The sequence below is a fragment of the Coturnix japonica genome, chromosome 12, assembly GCF_054131305.1.
Source record: "Coturnix japonica strain WE chromosome 12, WE-NBRP24, whole genome shotgun sequence".
Taxonomy (NCBI): domain Eukaryota; kingdom Metazoa; phylum Chordata; class Aves; order Galliformes; family Phasianidae; genus Coturnix; species Coturnix japonica.
In genome coordinates, this window is record NC_140674.1 from 3,311,780 (window position 1) to 3,329,261 (window position 17,482).

The 17,482-nt window shown below is 42.4% G+C and overlaps 1 protein-coding gene across 8 annotated transcripts in view; it reads right to left on the minus strand.

Annotated features, from left to right (window-relative positions):
- The window catches only part of DGKD (diacylglycerol kinase delta), a 52,370-nt gene that overhangs the window by 4,569 nt on the left and 30,319 nt on the right, over positions 1-17,482 (minus strand). For 7 of the 8 annotated variants that reach the window (XM_015871048.3, XM_085512533.1, XM_085512536.1 and 4 more), the window contains 20 exons: positions 16,993-17,101; positions 16,092-16,231; positions 15,342-15,426; positions 14,745-14,839; positions 14,546-14,645; positions 14,118-14,391; positions 12,191-12,352; positions 11,324-11,452; positions 10,741-10,837; positions 9,739-9,849; positions 8,860-8,956; positions 8,049-8,156; positions 7,124-7,237; positions 6,638-6,772; positions 3,881-4,032; positions 3,051-3,162; positions 2,792-2,884; positions 2,306-2,425; positions 1,888-2,005; positions 447-577 (listed from right to left, as the gene is read on the minus strand). In XM_015871048.3, coding sequence (XP_015726534.2) covers positions 447-577; positions 1,888-2,005; positions 2,306-2,425; positions 2,792-2,884; positions 3,051-3,162; positions 3,881-4,032; positions 6,638-6,772; positions 7,124-7,237; positions 8,049-8,156; positions 8,860-8,956; positions 9,739-9,849; positions 10,741-10,837; positions 11,324-11,452; positions 12,191-12,352; positions 14,118-14,391; positions 14,546-14,645; positions 14,745-14,839; positions 15,342-15,426; positions 16,092-16,231; positions 16,993-17,101 — 2,482 coding nt within the window. The remainder of the gene's footprint in view (positions 1-446; positions 578-1,887; positions 2,006-2,305; positions 2,426-2,791; positions 2,885-3,050; positions 3,163-3,880; positions 4,033-6,637; positions 6,773-7,123; positions 7,238-8,048; positions 8,157-8,859; positions 8,957-9,738; positions 9,850-10,740; positions 10,838-11,323; positions 11,453-12,190; positions 12,353-14,117; positions 14,392-14,545; positions 14,646-14,744; positions 14,840-15,341; positions 15,427-16,091; positions 16,232-16,992; positions 17,102-17,482) is intronic. The other variant, XM_085512532.1, reaches the window with a different exon arrangement.

Genomic DNA, 17,482 nt, shown 5'->3' on the forward strand with positions numbered 1-17,482 from the left:
TATCCATACTAAGTACTATTCCTAAACGATTCTCTCCATCTAGCAGTGTCACTTCTTTTAAGGAAGTGCAATGACCTATTTGTCCAGTGACTGTAACACAAGACCCAAGTTTTCCCACTCAAAGCATGTTCTGCAAAGATGGTTCAACAGCTGAGAAACTCTTAAAAAGAGTTTTGCTTTTTGCAATCTGTGTGCTGGGCTGTTTTCCATCTCCAGTAAGCTGTGGAGAGATACACAGCTGGGCTCTCAACTAGCCCTTCTAGCCCTCTGCTACTAAATATCAGATGACCTGAAATGGCAAGAAAATAAAACAAAGCTGCAATGAACCCATTCATCTTGCCAAGACACATGGAGTAACCAGTGGGCAGACTGTTTCTAAGCACATTCAGCACAGAAGGTCATGCAGATGGAGCTGTCTATTTCTGATGAGCCAATCATGAAAGTACCTTGAGGTCCCTCCGTTCGAGATGCAGGAGCTCAGAGCCCCGGACGTCATGCCGGATGAAGATATCCTTATACTCACAAAGACTGAGATGCTCAAGCCAAGCCGCAACCTCCTCCGTTCCCCAGAGGTGAACTGTTAGAGATGGAAAAGCATTGAGTACCCAGAATCCCAGAAGAAAGTGAGAAATGGAGACACCATCAGCACTCAGTGCCAGGACAGCAAGCAGTACAGCACAGCCGACAAGGGGAGGGAAAGAATGCGTAGCACAATCTACAGCCTCCAACATAGGAGGTAGGGTAGAGTAAGATCAGAGTTTTTCTCTTAAGTAGAGGCTATAGCTGCAGTAAAGCCAGAAGAAAGTGCATGTTTGTTTTGATATAGGGTTGAATATCCTTTTTTTCTTCCTTTTATTTTATTTTATTTTATTTTATTTTATTTTATTTTATTTTATTTTATTTTATTTTATTTTATTTTATTTTATTTTATTTTAAATTTACCCCCATGCTTAACAGCAAATTCCTTGATATCCCTGTGCTTACAAAATAAAATAAAATAATATCAAGAATCCAGCATGGGTTAGCTTGCTATTATGTATTGCTACTATGTATGAACAATTGTGCTCAGTAAACAAAACAGCAACTCTGCTACCTAAAGTGTGAGGAAAAGCTTGGTCTTCTGCCTTCCCGCACAGCCTCTAAATAAGAGAATAAAAATGTTCCCAGGTTCTGAGAGGCAATGAACGAGCACCAGCATGCTAGAGGAGGAGACTGTACCCAGAGTTCCATGATAGAGGAAAGGACCTGGAAACACACAGAACAGACAGTACTTCTGAATTTTAGGAGGAGGTCTTCATAAGTAGAATATAAGCCAAAAATCAATTAACCCAATTGGAGAGAAAGTGTTCTGATTGACAATTTGTTGATTCGTGGCCAGCATTCATCTACCAACCAGTAGGATTAAAGGTCAGGGTGCACCTCTGGTGATGCTGATCCCCAGCCATTTAGACATGAAACCTGATTAAAGTCTTGAAAGTGAGTCACTGAGAAAAACATCATTAACCATATCACAGAGAATCAGTAGTGAAAAGACTGGAGTTATGCGGACTTGGGCCCCACAGTCGTTTTGATACCTAAAATGCCAAAATCCTCAAATTCTCTCACTAAGCTCCCTTAAAAACATCCCAGAAAATGGCCAGATGTAGGCAGAACTCTTCAGAGGGTACCTCCTGTTTCAGCTCAGAAATATCTGCTTATTACTGCGGGATCATGACTCAGAACACAGCAATAAACTACTTTGCCATGTCAGAAAGATTCCATTCCGAGAAAAGGCAGAGGCAAGTGAAACAGAAGAGAGAGAAAACATGAGAAGAAACGGAGAACACGTAGTGTTGTGACCACACTGGTGTGAGAAAGGCAGAGACAACACATGAGCAGACTCGGTACCCGGCAATCCCATGCTACTAAGTGTTTCCTTATTTTTATTGTTCTTCTCTTTCTTAAACTTGGTCACCAGACGGAATTTGCCACTGCGGCTGCGTTTAGAATAATCCAGCATCTGATTCTATAGGAACAGAGAGAGAATGAGGAAAACATACATCAGTTCACTGGAACAGACCAAAAACAAGAACTGTCAAACTTAAGTTGCTGTCCTTGCAAAGAAGGACCAGGGCAGGGAAGGATACGGAGAAAGCAGATCCCAAGCCAGTCAAGGGACATTAGCAGGAAATTATTTTCTTTAGTCTTAGCGAGTCAAGTTTCCTTCTCAAAAATTTTTTCTCATATCTGCCATATATTCACATGAAGTCAAACACAACCAAGTAGTAAAAAACTGATAAGAAAATACAGCTGCGGTCCTCCTCACCTCCTCATCACAGGGCTCCATAAGCTGCCACAGCCAAGGGATGTATGCCAGTTTCCTCAACTGGAGGTCCATGTCTGCCAAGGCTGCTTGGAGCTGCTCCTTTTGGGGAGGATCTAATTGCTGGATCAGAAATAGAAGCAAAGTAGAGTTAAAAGCCATGTGGTGGAACATACAGTCATGTCCTCGCCTTGAAATTCCCAGCTGACAGGGCAGTGCCTCATTTTAGAAGGATATGCACAGCAGCCACCCCATTCAGACATTGCCAAGTTAATAATTTGCATCTTTTCTGCGCTCCAAAGTGAGCAAACTAGCCTGACCGCTCATCATATCTATCCAGCAACACCATTCCAATTCCTGCATGACAACATTTTAATTGACTCACTACAAAGACAAATAAGACCACGACCAATACAGTGTTGTTGCCAAGGCCAAGTATGAGAGGAGGGGATGTGAGAGGCTGCTTTACTCTTGTTCTGTGCTACTTACCAGTGCCATCTTGCCTGCCAGCAGTAGCTCTGTCTCATTATGCAGGGCTTTGACATTATTCACCATCTCTACAACAAGGCTGCAGTTCAGACCCTGTGGGAAATAATTCATGTACAAAATAAGCCTGGAAATGTAGTTGTTTGAGCAGTCAAAAGGAAGAAGTCTTAGAGAAGCAAGGCCTACTTCTGGTCAATCAGAAAGGGATACCAAATGCTACAGAACAAGAAGCAAAAGAAAGATGCCAAGGGAGTGGAAGTACCTCTGTAGACTTGGATTTAGCGTAGACTTTGTCCATAGACTTGGAGCTGGCATTGACAGCATGGGCAAGCTCCTGCTCCATGTCCTGGTAGGACTGGGCTATTTCCCGAATGCTAAAGAGAGAATTACAGACTGCATCAGCATAAGCTCAAATTAAGAGATCTTTTCTGACTGGATATCTCCTTTAGTACACATCAGACTGATAGGAACAGAGAGGCACAGCCTCTAGCAAAGTAGGGCTATTCTCCCCTCTACGGTGAGCATGCATAGGCAAAGCAAATCAGATTTCACATGCACAACTCCAGACACATATTCAATTCTGTGCATAAGTTGGAATCGGTTTGAAATGTGACCAAGATATTTTAGCATGACTGCAGTGATTTAAAAGGCAGCTGCACACACAGCAGCTTAGTTGACATTTCTTTGGTATGAATCTGGGCATTTTCTCTCAAAAGCCCAGACCAAGGGGCAGAATATCTGAGTATAAAGTGACATCTTCCCAATGCTGGGCATCAGGGTTACACAAAACCAACTTGCCACGGGAGCTCCTAGAGAGGACTTTGTTTCACTTCTGATAACAGTCATTGACAATCAAAGCTATTGGGTTGTTTTGGTGACTCCTTTTTGCTCATAAAAGTAATATATTTTATTCAGAGTAACTTAAAGTCTATTCACCTTCAGTCCTCATGCAGCTGGGATAGTGCACAATGAAAATGCAACTCCCAGTGACATGGATTAGCATGGTAGAAGATAAAAGTGAACAGAAGTGTACGACAAGAACATTAGGCACCAGAGAGCAGCTTTATTCACCAAAAGCAAATTGAGCCTCACCTGTGGATCAGAGCACCTGCAGTTTGACCAAACTGGTTGATCTGGGTGGATTCTTCTTCAGACATGATCTCTGGTTGCAGAGAGAAAGAGGAGGGTCGGGACAACTCACACTTCTGCTTGTCCTCCCAGGACTTCAGGGTGCTCTCAAATGCCTAAAAAGAAACACAGCACACAAACTATAAGATGCTGTAAGATAAATCTCTCATGAAACACAAGAGTTTTTGGTGGCCACTGCCTGTAAAACACGCATGTCTGGTATAGCCAATTTTCACTGTTCAACTGTTGGTGACTTTGCTAACTTTAGCTGTTTGAGCTCAAATTTTCCATGTCACTCCCTTGTCTTGGCTTAGTTTCTATTCAAGTCTTATTTTAGTAGAATTGTTAGTCCACTTCTGTCTGCCAGACCCCAATTCCCCAGTGTCTTCACTTTGAGTATCTGTACTGCCTCTACACTTTGCAGCAGGAATATGACTTTTGACATGCATCCCCAAGAAAGTGTCTTCTGTTATTCAGCAAAAATCCATAGAATTGGACAAATGACAAGTTTTGGGGAAAGGAGAGAGCAGCAGAATTACCACACATCTCTCTTCAAGTTACATCTCAGAGCTGAAAATTAAAAACATTCGAGACTTTTCCTTATCTGGAAGTGAACTGAACTTCTGCAGTAAGGGCAGCACTAGCAGCTGAACTCAGAGCTAAGGGCCTGTCCTACTTGCAGCCTTACCAATATTTCTGCTACCACCAGCTAGTGCTGAGGGAGCAGAAGCAAAACAGATCCAGTGCAGAAGAATCTAAACTGAATACAGTAAGGACAAGAAGTGACACAGAATCTCTTGGCAAGGAGAAATGGATCAAGGAGCATATGAAACCAGAATACAGAAGGTCAGACAAGGGAAGGGACCACAAAAGGGATGACTGAAATAGAAAGAATTCAGAGAAGAGGGGGTAACAATCATGGGGTGCACACCACTCAGAGGGGAAAAAAAAAAAAGAAACAAACAGAAGTTCGTGGAGCCAGAAAAGGAGAATGAGTGTAATGGGTAGAGGGGAAGGGAAAATAAAATGGTAGTCATGGATCCTGGGCCTGGAAATTCAAGTGAGATGAGCACAAACTAAGTCAGGAAAACAGGGCTAAGGAGGGAGATGGATGGAGCAGAAAATCCAGTGTCTGACAGAACACAATTGCCATGGAGACACATCATTTCCCTGCATTAGCAAATACCTGTGAAGTCCTGAAGTAATGCACTGCCTTCCCCTGCTGCTTCTCACACAAGATAAAAACAACCTTTGTCAGCCCTGTACAAGCTATCTGCCAGTCTCAGTCTTGATGATGTCTCTTCAGTGGTCCAGATGAGGCCACAAGGTAATGTGAGTTCTTCCACCTTCAGTTTAGAAGAAACTAAACATCCCATGCCATGTTTGAAAAATGCTACCAGAGGTATGGGGCTGCACACTCAAAAACAGGACCCTACTTCATCTACTCCACAAACTAGGACAGACTGGTTCTGTGCCATGAAGGAAAGGGTGTGCAGTGACAATCACGAGGACAGCAGGAGAAATGAGGATAAGCTTGTGGTCAAGATAAGAGTTGAATGTCGCTCTGCAAAACTGGAACTTATTGCTCACTGGCAGCTCCATGCCTGCAGATCCTGATTTGCAGGAAGGGAGAAGTGGGGTGGCACAACAATAGCTTCAGCTGGTCCAATACACACAGCACACTCTCTAGGGACACGTGTGCTCTATCTGCCTCTTGTGTTTCCTCCTTCTCCTTTCCCATTAGGCTCCATGTGTAGGCTGCCTTTCCTCTCCCCTCTCCCACCTTTCAAGCAGGAATCCTGTTCCGCTTGACTCTCTGCGCTATCTCACTCACTCTCCCTCTCAAAAACAAGACGTTGCAGAAGCTCTCTGTCCCTCCAGGGAAGACTGTGCACATATTTCTGTCTCCTCGTCCTTAATGTCTTCCAGTACCCACTGTTCCCTCCCAGCTAAATGGAGGGCTTGGGTACTTCCCTGTCCTACCATGACAGGGGCCTTGCAAGCCTGCCTTGCCTTTCTTTTCACACTATCATACTTGCAACTTCTTGACAGGGAATGTCCCTTGTCTGTACCAGGCTGCTTTCCCTTTTTTTCTGTTCTTAGATGCTCTCTTTTTTCTTGTTTTTTTTCAGCACACCAGCCCTTTGCAGCGGACTTCAGTTTGCTCTCAAAGCATGCTATGATTGTAACTATTAAGTGGACAATTACAGAGCTATCCCACTACAGCAATTCCTTTACCTTTTCTATTAGCTTCTCACCATTCAGTAATAGTTTAAAATAGCAAGACTTTCCCTATGTGCTAGTACTCATCGGATACTTTTAAAAGTTAGGAAATGAGATGGGCACACTATGCTGAACCAGGCATGAGACTCACTTTCCTTGGCCAAAGAGGTTTAAATCACATACTGAATAATAAAGAGAAATCAAAATATTGAACAGCTGAATCTAGTCAGTCCACAGCACTCAGCTAATCAGGGACAAACAGCATGTTAAGAAATGCTGTGTCACAGGGCACCTAGAAAATGCAAAATAAGCTTGGCAAAACTTTACCTATATGATTCCGCAAGTAGTGAATGCAAGCTTAATCATATTCTTCCCAGAGAGTCTCACTTCCTGCATCTACCAAGATAAGTTTTCATGTGTGGCCACTGACACACAGCAAGAACATGTGACATCAGAACGCATGGGTGTGCTGTACAGTGCATCCAAGGCAGCTCTTACCCTGTCTCGGGTCAGGGTTTGTGCCCTGTTCTTATGAACAATCCAGATGTAACCCGGAGGCTGGATCCAGGCTTCTCCATCCACTTGGACAGGAACTCCCTCTTCTCCCAGGATGGCTATCTTCACAGTTCGACACTGCAAGAAATGATTGCAATACAGAAACACTGCTTTTTCAGAAGCATAAGACACTCTTTCCAAAATACTTCCCTGGGTACTGAAGCTTTGTTTCTACCAGATCATGCAAGCACCATTTGCTGTGTCTTTGGACTAATCTGTATTTAGAAATGCCCATCTAACTCCACCCACAATGATCACCAGCAATCAACTCCATGTTCATGCTGTCCCTGAATATTCTCCTTTTCAACCTCGGTGGGTGTTCTTTCATGGACAAGAGAGAACAGGAAGGCTTTACAGAATGAAACTGGCAAAAACACCACCAGCTGGAGGATGAAGGTGGCAAGAAGAGCTCATTAAAGCAGTTGATACCTGTGCAATCCGATGATGCTGTAAGTTTATCACTCGTGACACTGCCATCTGCATGCTACCGAACACGGCTACCACCTCCAAAATCTTGTCATCAAAGGAGGGGGCTGTAAATGTCTAGTCAAACACAAGGGAGAGAGAATTCAATTGACATACAGCTCTGCTAGAGAGGTTTTCCTTTTCCCCCAGCTGTTACAGCTGGGTCTTAGTTTTCAGTTGTGCTATTTAATCTGTATAGAATTAACAGTGAGGAAAGAAGGTGAAGATTTGCAGCCGTACCAGAAAGATAAAAAGAGCCTCAATATTTCCACTGCGCTTCCAATAGCACTCAAAGTATAATTCTAACACAAAGACCATAACAACAAGGGAATAATTATTCTTATGAGAATAGGCACTTCTTTCATTACAAATAATACAATGTTTCTGACTGGATCCAGCTCCCTTTGCCTTAAAGGGCCTTTACTTCTCAAGCAGACTGAAGGCAGAAGGTCAATTTCATAACATCTCTAGCCAAGCCATTCTGTAAGTGACCTTAAAGCCCACATATCTCCAAAATCTGTCACAGGAAGGGTTTCCTCTCACAAGATCAGGCTTCCCAGGGCAGCATCCAGTCTGGTCATGAACACCTCCAGGGATGGGGCATCCATGGCTTCTTTGGGCAACCTGTTTCACTGCTTCACCACCTTCTGAGTAAAATTTAGCACACTTCATGCTCAGGACAGCATCTGGTTTCTTTCTGAATCACTACAGATTTGCTTGGGTGCAAAGTTGCTGAATATTGACTTTTCAGTATTCTAGCCAACTCAGAAAAGAAATACAGGCAGACATGCCCCTTGTCCTATTCTTCCAAGCTCTGTTCTCAGCAGCTATGACTCCAGAAGCAACATCAATTTAAAACATTTCCTGAGCTATCTTAGAGAATACTCACATCATCTTCTTTGGTTCCACCCCAGAAATTGGTGCCTCCTGCATAGCTGGGAATGTTGAGTACAGCAATTCCCTGGAGGCTGGGCAAAGGGATTGGTCTCCCATCACACTGTACAAAAAAGAAGGCATCATTACTCCCAGCACAGCTGTAGAGAACCTCTTCTGCCACAGCACATACTCTAAGAACACCCTGTATGGTACAGCTAAACAATAAATTAATTCAGGTTACTTCAGCTTATTCTTCTATCTAACAGAGTAGAAGAACATACTCATTCATGTTTCATGAACCACCTCTCCTTTGGCTGAGGTAGGCTGTAGAGACTGTTGCTTCTTTACCCCAACAGGCAAAAAGAACAACTGAGAGGCTTGGCAGAGCCTCTCAGTCTATTCCAGAAAGTAGAATAAAGTTTCTGAACCACCTGCTGCAATGAGGATCTCCCTGTTACAGTCATTCATGCTGTGGGTGGGCAATACAGGAATAATTATTTTTCTTATTTGATCTACCTTATAGCATAGTTAAATTAAAAGCTCTACTTCACATCATCTAAAATGCTGTTTTCACATGAGACACCACATCTAACAATCCTATCTGCACTTAACATGGAGCTGGGGATGGCTACATTACAACAAGACGATGCTTCTTATAATGGGCTGAGAATACAAATTACTTTCCAGGACTAGGACAAACCACTTCCAGCTACCACAAAGATACAGCAAGTACGCTGTATTGAGCTGGCAAGGGAAACATCCTGGCCAGTAAGGAGGATCACGTACTCCAGTTTTAGCAGCAGAAGGACATGCTAATTCCTCACCTCCAGCAACACTTTCTGCTCCAGGTTTTTATATGTTCTGTGTAGCAGCTCCTTGGTCCCCAATACTCCATACCACATCATGTTTTTAGTACGACTTCTAAGTGAGCAAAACAAAAGAGAAAGGGTCAGGAATGGCATTCGCTTTTTCATTGAGGCAAAAGCATCCACATAGTTTGAAATGGCACCTCCTACACCCTAAAATACTAATGAGCTTTGCTTCCAAAGGGGCCAAACACTCAAAATTACCATCACTTACATTAGAAAAATATCCACTTTGAAAAAAAGTCATGTAGGAACTTGGGATAACTGAGTAACATGTATTACCAGACACAAAAAGAGACTCCCGTAGCACAGAAGGGGTCAGTCTCATATATCAGGACATCAACAGCGTTTTGCAACATTAGCTTGTGTCAAGAAAATGTACCAACAACACCATGTCATACAAAGTACTTTCTAGTTGCCCAGGTATTTAAAGCCCCAAGCCTGTGACTGATACAGTGGTCTGTTTGTATTAATTTAGTATCAAGGCCAAATATAGCCTCAGTTGCACTTAAAGCTGAGATGTGTTCTCTGAGTTAAACAGTATGTCCAGGAGAGAAACCTGTGTGTGAGGTTACAAAGTAAATGGAACCAAAGCACTGTATCCACGTTGATGTAGCTAGTCAAAGATCCACAACAACATAATGAGTCAATAATAAACTAGAAAAATCATATCCTCAATCTTCAAGCCTTCTTCCTAACCTTCATAAAAGATCACACAGATGGGACTGACGATGTATCTACTCATCATACTTCCAGACTTCAAAAGCACATATGAAAACATAAACTGATTTCAGTCACTTCTGGCAGTAGTCAATGGTCAGTCAATATCAAACCCACCTGCATTTCTCTGGGTGCTCGTCACGTTTGTTGTTGAAATCCAACGAAATCTTTGCATCCAGTCCAATCCCAAAGTAATTATTCATCACACACTTCTCAGTGTAACATTCACTGTCAAGTAAAAAAAATACACAAAAAACAACCCCAAAACTCTCACTCCTAAGCCTACATACCATGTAGGATACATCTCACATGCCCCACCTGGCCACCTAATAATCCCCTTGTATATAAAGGTGAAGAACAAGAAGGCTGTATGCCAACGTGTCAGACGAGCACTGCTGGGAAGTGCCTAAAACCTAAAACCACAAAATGGGCAACTGAGCAGAGGTCCCCAGTCTGCAGCCTCTGACCAGCCACAAGATTCAAGGAAGAATTCTCCCCTTGCCACCAAAAGATACTCTAAAGTCTACATTTTAGTTATAACAAGCTACATGCCTGGTCACTGGAGTTGTGAAAAAGGCACACAAAGCATCTGCAATGCTAATTGCTAAAGCATGTATATATTAGGTGTTAATTACAGCCTGACAAATAAAAGTAGCCTAATCTCAGGGACACTGAATTAAAGCATTAAATCTGCATTAACTGTTTTTTTCTGCTAAATAATTCAGCAGAAACGATTTGAGGAAGAGTTCACATCACACTAGCTACCTGTTAGCCCTACTGTGCCCTGTCCACGAGCTTTCTTTGACCTCCATGGTGCCAATTCCCAAACAACTTCCTGCCTGCTCACTGAAAGCTGGAGTCATCTCTAAGTGTTGGAAGAAAACTGATTTGGATTTCATTCTCTCACCTAAAACCTAAAAGTCTTGTACTGTGCATCTCACATGTCACTGCATGTATAAGAGCTACATAAGACAACCCTTGCAGGCACCAGCACATTACTTCATTACATAACTCTGAGTTGCTGCAGTGCATTATTTAGCACTCCAAATGTCTCTACTTGTCAGCACAATGCTGATGTTCGTTTGGAAATGCCCACTGACTTCAACTGGGCATACTCACAGATTTTCAGGCTCAGAGTTGAAGGGATCAGCATGGATCAACAAGCGGCTGATGACAGAGCTCCCAGGCAAAGACCCGGACATGCCAGCACGGATATCTGTAGGAAAATTGGCAACAGGAAGATCATGATAGGTAGAAAAATGGCACAACAGTGATGGAGAAGCTGCTACACAAGATGCATAAGGCTGTAATGCTGCTGGGTTTGCACAGTCTTCACACAGACTACTGCTCCCAGTCCACGGCTGCTGCTTTCCAGAAACTTCTTTCATCTGCCTGGCACCTTATCAGCCTTCTCAAGCTCCCTTTTAGCTCAGAATCTCCTTGTAACTGACACATAAATTCTGCCACTGCACAGCGTTAATAGAAATCTGTATTTAGGTCTCAACTGTATTGAAAATTATTACAATCACTCCATGCCTCAACTGCTCTGTTCTAGTGCAATGTTATCTACAAAGAGATTTATTTCCAAGTGGACCCAGCAAAAGGAAAAATGTCTCGTTTTATATGGAGCCTTAAGCCTGTGTTGTCATCACCCACACTCCAGTGGGCTGCTTGAATGAATAGTGGTGAGTATTACACTCACTTGGGTAGAGGATTTTTGTGTTCAGCATTGGCAAGTTGTCCCGGTTTCCTGTCTGGGGAGGAAGAGATGCAGAACTGCCCAGTGATAAACTTCCTTTGCTTATTTGCCTTTCACAAGGAGACTTGGATGCTGTAAAATATAATACAAACATGGCTATTGACAAACATGATGTGATTCAGACCAGCACATAACAGCACAACTTGAGCAGTGAGACTGGGTTAAGAATCAGTGAATGAGAAAAACACTCTGGCCACTGTAAAAGAGCTCACAGAAACTGTCATTAAGAGACAGAGATGCAGTGTATGTGCTGTCAGAAAACCTCACAGACCAGAGGTGCAGAAATGTGACAGGCAAATATGAGAAATAGAGATGAGAAAAATCTTTTGGTGCCACAACAGACAGTGTATTTGGCTCCCGGTTCATACTCAGTTAATTCCAAATAAACTCAGAGCAGCTGAGGATCTCTAAAATTGTTCACATAACTGAGTTATTTAAACTGACTGGATTCTGTTCCGTGCCATCAAGATGGCAGGAGCTTACATGGATAAGTCATCAGGTAGATGACATGAAAAATTCTCAAGGCCATCTTTGTCCAAGCACTGGAAGCCAAGAGAATGCAGATCACTGCTGAGTGTTAAGAACCCTAGGTGCCATACACTAAGAAATTAGACCACCAGCAACATATCAAAAAATGGTGCATGTGAACACAGGGTTGAGCACAGAAATATGCAAAGCCAGGCATCTGAAGTTAAGAAGTAGAGAACATGATGTGGAAGGTAATACATGTAGCACATCCCTCACTTCTTACAACTAACAGAACTGCAGTTTGCAGGTGAAAGCTGCACAGTGGCAGCCCCAAAGCAATACCTTTTCGCTGGCTCCTCCCTTTGGACAATCCATAGCTGCTGCTGTGTGATGACTGCAGGGAGATTTTGTCCTCGTTCCTTAGCTCCTTGCCTTCCTCAGAAGCTGACAGACTAAGGAGGAAGCCCTCTTGCTCCTGGGTCTGGGCATTCTGTTCATCTACAGCTACGAAGAAAGAGAAAGTAGGTGACTGCAACTTTTCTAGGTAGAAAACACCTCCCCACTTACAGAAATAAGACCTTTAGAGTACCATCCTACTGTTGATTCCTTATATGAAAGTATAGGAATAACAAAAAGTGTTCCTGTATCCTCTGCCTCACCTAAACTCTGCTCTGGAGAGCTTTTGGAACTGGGATGGCTTAGTCTATTGCTTTCTTCAGCAGGGAGGTTCTAAACAGAAGCACCCAAATGATGGGCTGCAAATGATGGGCTTCCACTTAGTCATGTTCAGATGCTGCCAGAAATTCTAACCAGTGGGACATTAAATGACTGATCAAACTGAATTTTCTGTTTGCTTAATCTGCAGCTGGGCAATAAGACAAGTCACTTGAAAAGGACACTTAGTCACATACAACCAGGAGGAACTTGGTAAACAACAATACAAACAAAAGAAAAGAATCCAATCACATCATTTGGAAGAAGGAAAATGGTTTGGACAAGTTGAATAAATACATCTGAAACGTAACTGGAGTTTGCCCAAGAACTGGCAAGAATTAAACTAGCATGCTGCTTAAATAACCAAATGTAAACAACAGTGCTACTTCCCCAGTGACCTCTCATAGAGTACAGCTGATCTACCAGCTCACCACTTCTTTCAGAGCCCCTGTCCCACCTTGTGCTGATTTGGCAGTTCACGAGAACTATCCACAAGGAAATCCAACCTGCTAACCCAGCAAATAAATAAAAAAACAAACAAATAAATATATCTGGATTAAGCAAATTGATTGGGCTTCAAAAAACTCCAAAAAGCATCAGATCAAGATAAGCAAAATGAGGCAGCCCTGAGGTCACAATCACTACTTCAGAGAAACAGACTATTTGCTTAACTTCCATCATTTCATATATCTTCACCTTCAGCAACGGCTGCACATTAGAAATGCAGTGCTGGAAATCCAAGTAACACTGCAAAGATTTGCAACTTACTACATTGTTGCTCTCTACAATGCATTTTCAGGTATACATGGACTAACATCTGCAACTTCAATGCTTTTATCTTCAATAAGAAACTGTTAAATACTTCCTTTGGTCTAAGTTTAGCGGGTTTATGACTAACATCTGTGAGACTGAAGCTTTTTGAAGGAAATGAAACTTAGAGCTAGAGGTGTGAGTGGCTGGGGTCATAATAAGGGCCAAAGTGAGAAGAGGGTCACCTGCCTAGGAAGTTAACACAGGAACAGGATCGATTTATATCAAGGTGAAGCATTATAACATTTTCCCAGTAAGAAAGCTCATTTAAGAAGTTTCTGCATTCTCTTGCCTTGTGCTACAGTTCATTGCCCTTTCAGTCATACCACTGCATTGTTTTGCTGGGCTGTAGTATAAAGAGATTTCTGAAACAATCCAAGTTAAAATACTTAAAATACTTTCTTCCCAATTATTTTCAGATCTGTTTTACAGCAAGACCACACAAACAGTTGTGCTGACACAGTTGTGGTATGGGTGGGGACAGACAGGAAACCCAAATGAACAGAGTGTGTGTGGGTAGTGACTTCCTAAACCAGCCCTTTGGGGAGAACATACCTTGAACTTCAGACTCATTTACCAAGCAATGTGGGCTTAGCAGAGACGGAACTAGACAGCCAGGGCAACCAAACAGCTTCTGCAGCTAATGAAAGCTGCTGTTACTAAAGAATACCGCTCTCCTTTGGAATAATGGAAACACTTAATTCTCAAGAGCCACTAATAAGCCACAAGACTCCTAACAAGTTACCTTTTTCTGCGTGCTCTATAATCTGACGAATGGCTTTTTTCAAGCTGTTGGCTCTCAACATGAGCTGTTCCCGGGGCCGAAATATCTGGGGCCGTGCAGTACATGATGAGCCCACTGACCGGTCACTGGAAGAATCACAAGCACTGCCTGACCCATCACCATCTTCAGTTTCCTCTGCAATGGTGGGAGGAGGGTTTGGCAGAGATGAAGATGCTTGAGATTCATCATTCAGTGTCTTTAATAGTGAGTCCAGCTTCTCCTTCAGGACAGAACACTACAGGGTGAAGAAGAAGTTTTAAGTAGGACTAACAATAGGTCTAGATAGCTCAAGCTTTTAGAGCTTGCTGAACTGCTGCTATCCTATTTCTCTGAAAACAACAGTTTTCAATGTCTGAAGTAGGAAGCCGTAACCATTTTTTCAGTCTTACCTTTCTGGCCATGACCTCTGATTCCTCTGAGCTTTCTGTTGCCTTCTCATAGGCTTTCCCTACTCGAGCCACAAAATCTTTCACTGTCTCACAAAGCACCCTAGACAAAGATGGTAAGGGAAACACAGTCATGCAAGGATCGTCTTGGGATTTTCACAGTCCAATTTTCATTTAGAATAACTCTTCTTTAAGTACTCACTTGGCTGAGGAGATGACCACTGAATGTTGGTCAGAAGTCAAAATTTTGGACAAATGAGCAGCAACAGAGTCTTCATAGAAGAGAATCTTCTGCACCTGTGACAGCCAGAAACAAGTCACTGGGGTGCTGCCTCCCAACATTAGAGCACACAATGTTTAGGTCCAGCTCCCCAGAGAATACCTAATACTATGTAGCTTCTTTTTGCCTTAGAAAAATTCTGTGGTCCAGAATTTATTTACCCACTGAAGACTAGATTTTGATAAAAAAAACTAATTCTGAACCAATCAATCATCAGCAGTGCAGTTCTTGGTATCTCTAAAAGCCCAGTGTTAAAAGTTCCTGCGACTGCTATGCAGCTTTCCACAATTTCAACAACATAACATCACAAGAGCAGAGCAGCCAATCATTTCCTTTCTCCTGTCCCAAAGCATTCCCCCACTATGGTTGTTGACTCTGTTTAACCTCAACCTCCTCTTTAATATTTCACTGATTTAAAGCCCCAGGATCTCTGTAGGTCCTATGACATCCATAGGATGAACTCGACCACTGCCTCTCTTCTTGTCCATTCTGATGCCCTTTCTGCATCTTGCAAAGTACCTCCGAATCCTCACTGAAATCTTCAGTGACTGTGGAACTGGAGGCCTGCCGAGGGAGTTTGGTTTCATACACCATAATGCTCCACCTGTTGAAAAGGAGGCATAATAGATGTCACCACGAGGCAGATGATTTCTGCCTTTACCCAGAGGATCTAACTGGTTAGAAACTCAAGAAGGATGAAGAGCACTTTGATAGGGGCATGAATGAAGTCACATTCTCTCTACTTCTCTCCTTCCTCACAGCAATTCAATGAGCATTACTCAATTCAACATGAGAACACAGAGGCCAAAGTACAGTTCTAAAGACAAGAAGTTTAAAATGTATGAAGATATACAGGCTATATCAAGAGATAAACATGTCAATTTCTGTGTTCAGCTTTCATTTAAAAGCTGAACTCAAGATAAATTGCTTCAAATTTCCCAAGAAAAACCAGTTTGAAACGTCACATGTGAGGCTGTCAAATTAAACTGACAAGAACTCTGGAACAAGGTTAACTTTAAAATAAAGTCCCACTAAAATGTAAGAGAACTGCACTGAAAAGAAAGCACAGACACTGTAATTGGCCTTGCATTCCTAAAGGAAAGTGGGCCAATGTCTGGACACCCATTTCCCTTATTACAATTCTGCAGCAGTGACACAGAAAGCATAACTACCTTTTTTTTTATAAAAGCTGACAGAAGATTATCAAAGAAAACTCAAACTGGAATTACTAAGAAGCCCAACAGATGCAGCTCAGCATTGATTATTTACCTGTCCAACATTTTGGTACTCGCCCTCTCCAGCTTTTCCAGGATCTGTGGGAGCTGGGTATCGTCATCACAAGCAGATCCCCAGCCTAATACACGAGCAAGATCATTCCCTGTTCCCAGTGGCAGCACTCCCAGCTGGCACTGCATCAGAGAAAAGGAAATAAAAATTGATATTCAAATGGAAAAACACAAACCACAAACAGCCAAAAGTAACATGACTGATTCCTTACAAAGACTGGCTATTGAGAAACAGCTAGTCCCAGGGGGAGGGGAAGCCACTGGATGAAAAAAACAGTCAAAAAAGCTTGCAAATAAGGAAAAATTCCCTCTGCTCTTAAGTAAGTTGTCAGTTGAGTGAGGAGTGTAGAACCACTCAACAACGAGCACCTTGCTAAAAGGAGGCACCCCATCCTACTGATGGACTAATTTAACCATCAGGTGGCGACATTGCCTTTTCTGTAATATTAGCATAGCCATCTCCTAGACAAAATGGAAATGAATTAAACACTGTATGACATCTCTATTCCAATGAAATTTCTAGGTATCCCAGGGCTTGGAAACAGCATGAGAATTAAAGGGAATTGATGAGAATTGCGACTATTGTTGAAATCCCTGTTTTCTAATTGCAGCTCATTTCAAGTATAAGTTCCTGTTGGCAATGGAGCAGGACTAAACCAGAGCCACTCTAAAATGGGATCTAGTAAAAGGAAATTACAGAGGAGCACTGTAGATAAGAATAAATTAGTCCAGTGCTGCTTCTTGCAGAAAATGACTGCAAATATACAGCTATGGTAAGTTTCAGCAGCTTCAGTCCCAGGGCAAACTACAACTGTATGATCAGCAGAAGTTGTCTGCTGTTGATACTTCCTTCCTACACCCAACCAAGCTCATGGAGCAGGTACCTGCTTGTGAAGATTGAGGCTATCAATTTCAGAGAGAACCCAGCCAACGCTTCCATCCCCACCACAAACCAGAATCCGGAAAGTGTCAAACTTCTGGAATAAGCGTAAACTACAGAGAAGGGAAAGAAAAAAAAGCAACAAGAAAGATGAACAATCAGCTGCTACAGAAGGGAATGCTAAACAATTCTAATCTGGGTTACAACCATGTCAGATTTACTTCAAGCAGGCTCTGATTTCGCAATGAATACAGGCCACTGTCAGACTACAAAGGAATTCAAACGATTATAAATAAGGAATTATTATTAATACAGCTAAGCAATTTACAATGGCTATTCACTACAGAAATATGTCCCAGATGCACTCTCCTTCTAAAGCAAGGCACTTTTGTCTGAACAGAAGAGGAAACAGGCATGTGATAGCTATTATCCATTGAATTAATTCCTCTTTGCACATTTGCTGCCTTCAGACTAACACTAGTTATTTGTCACTA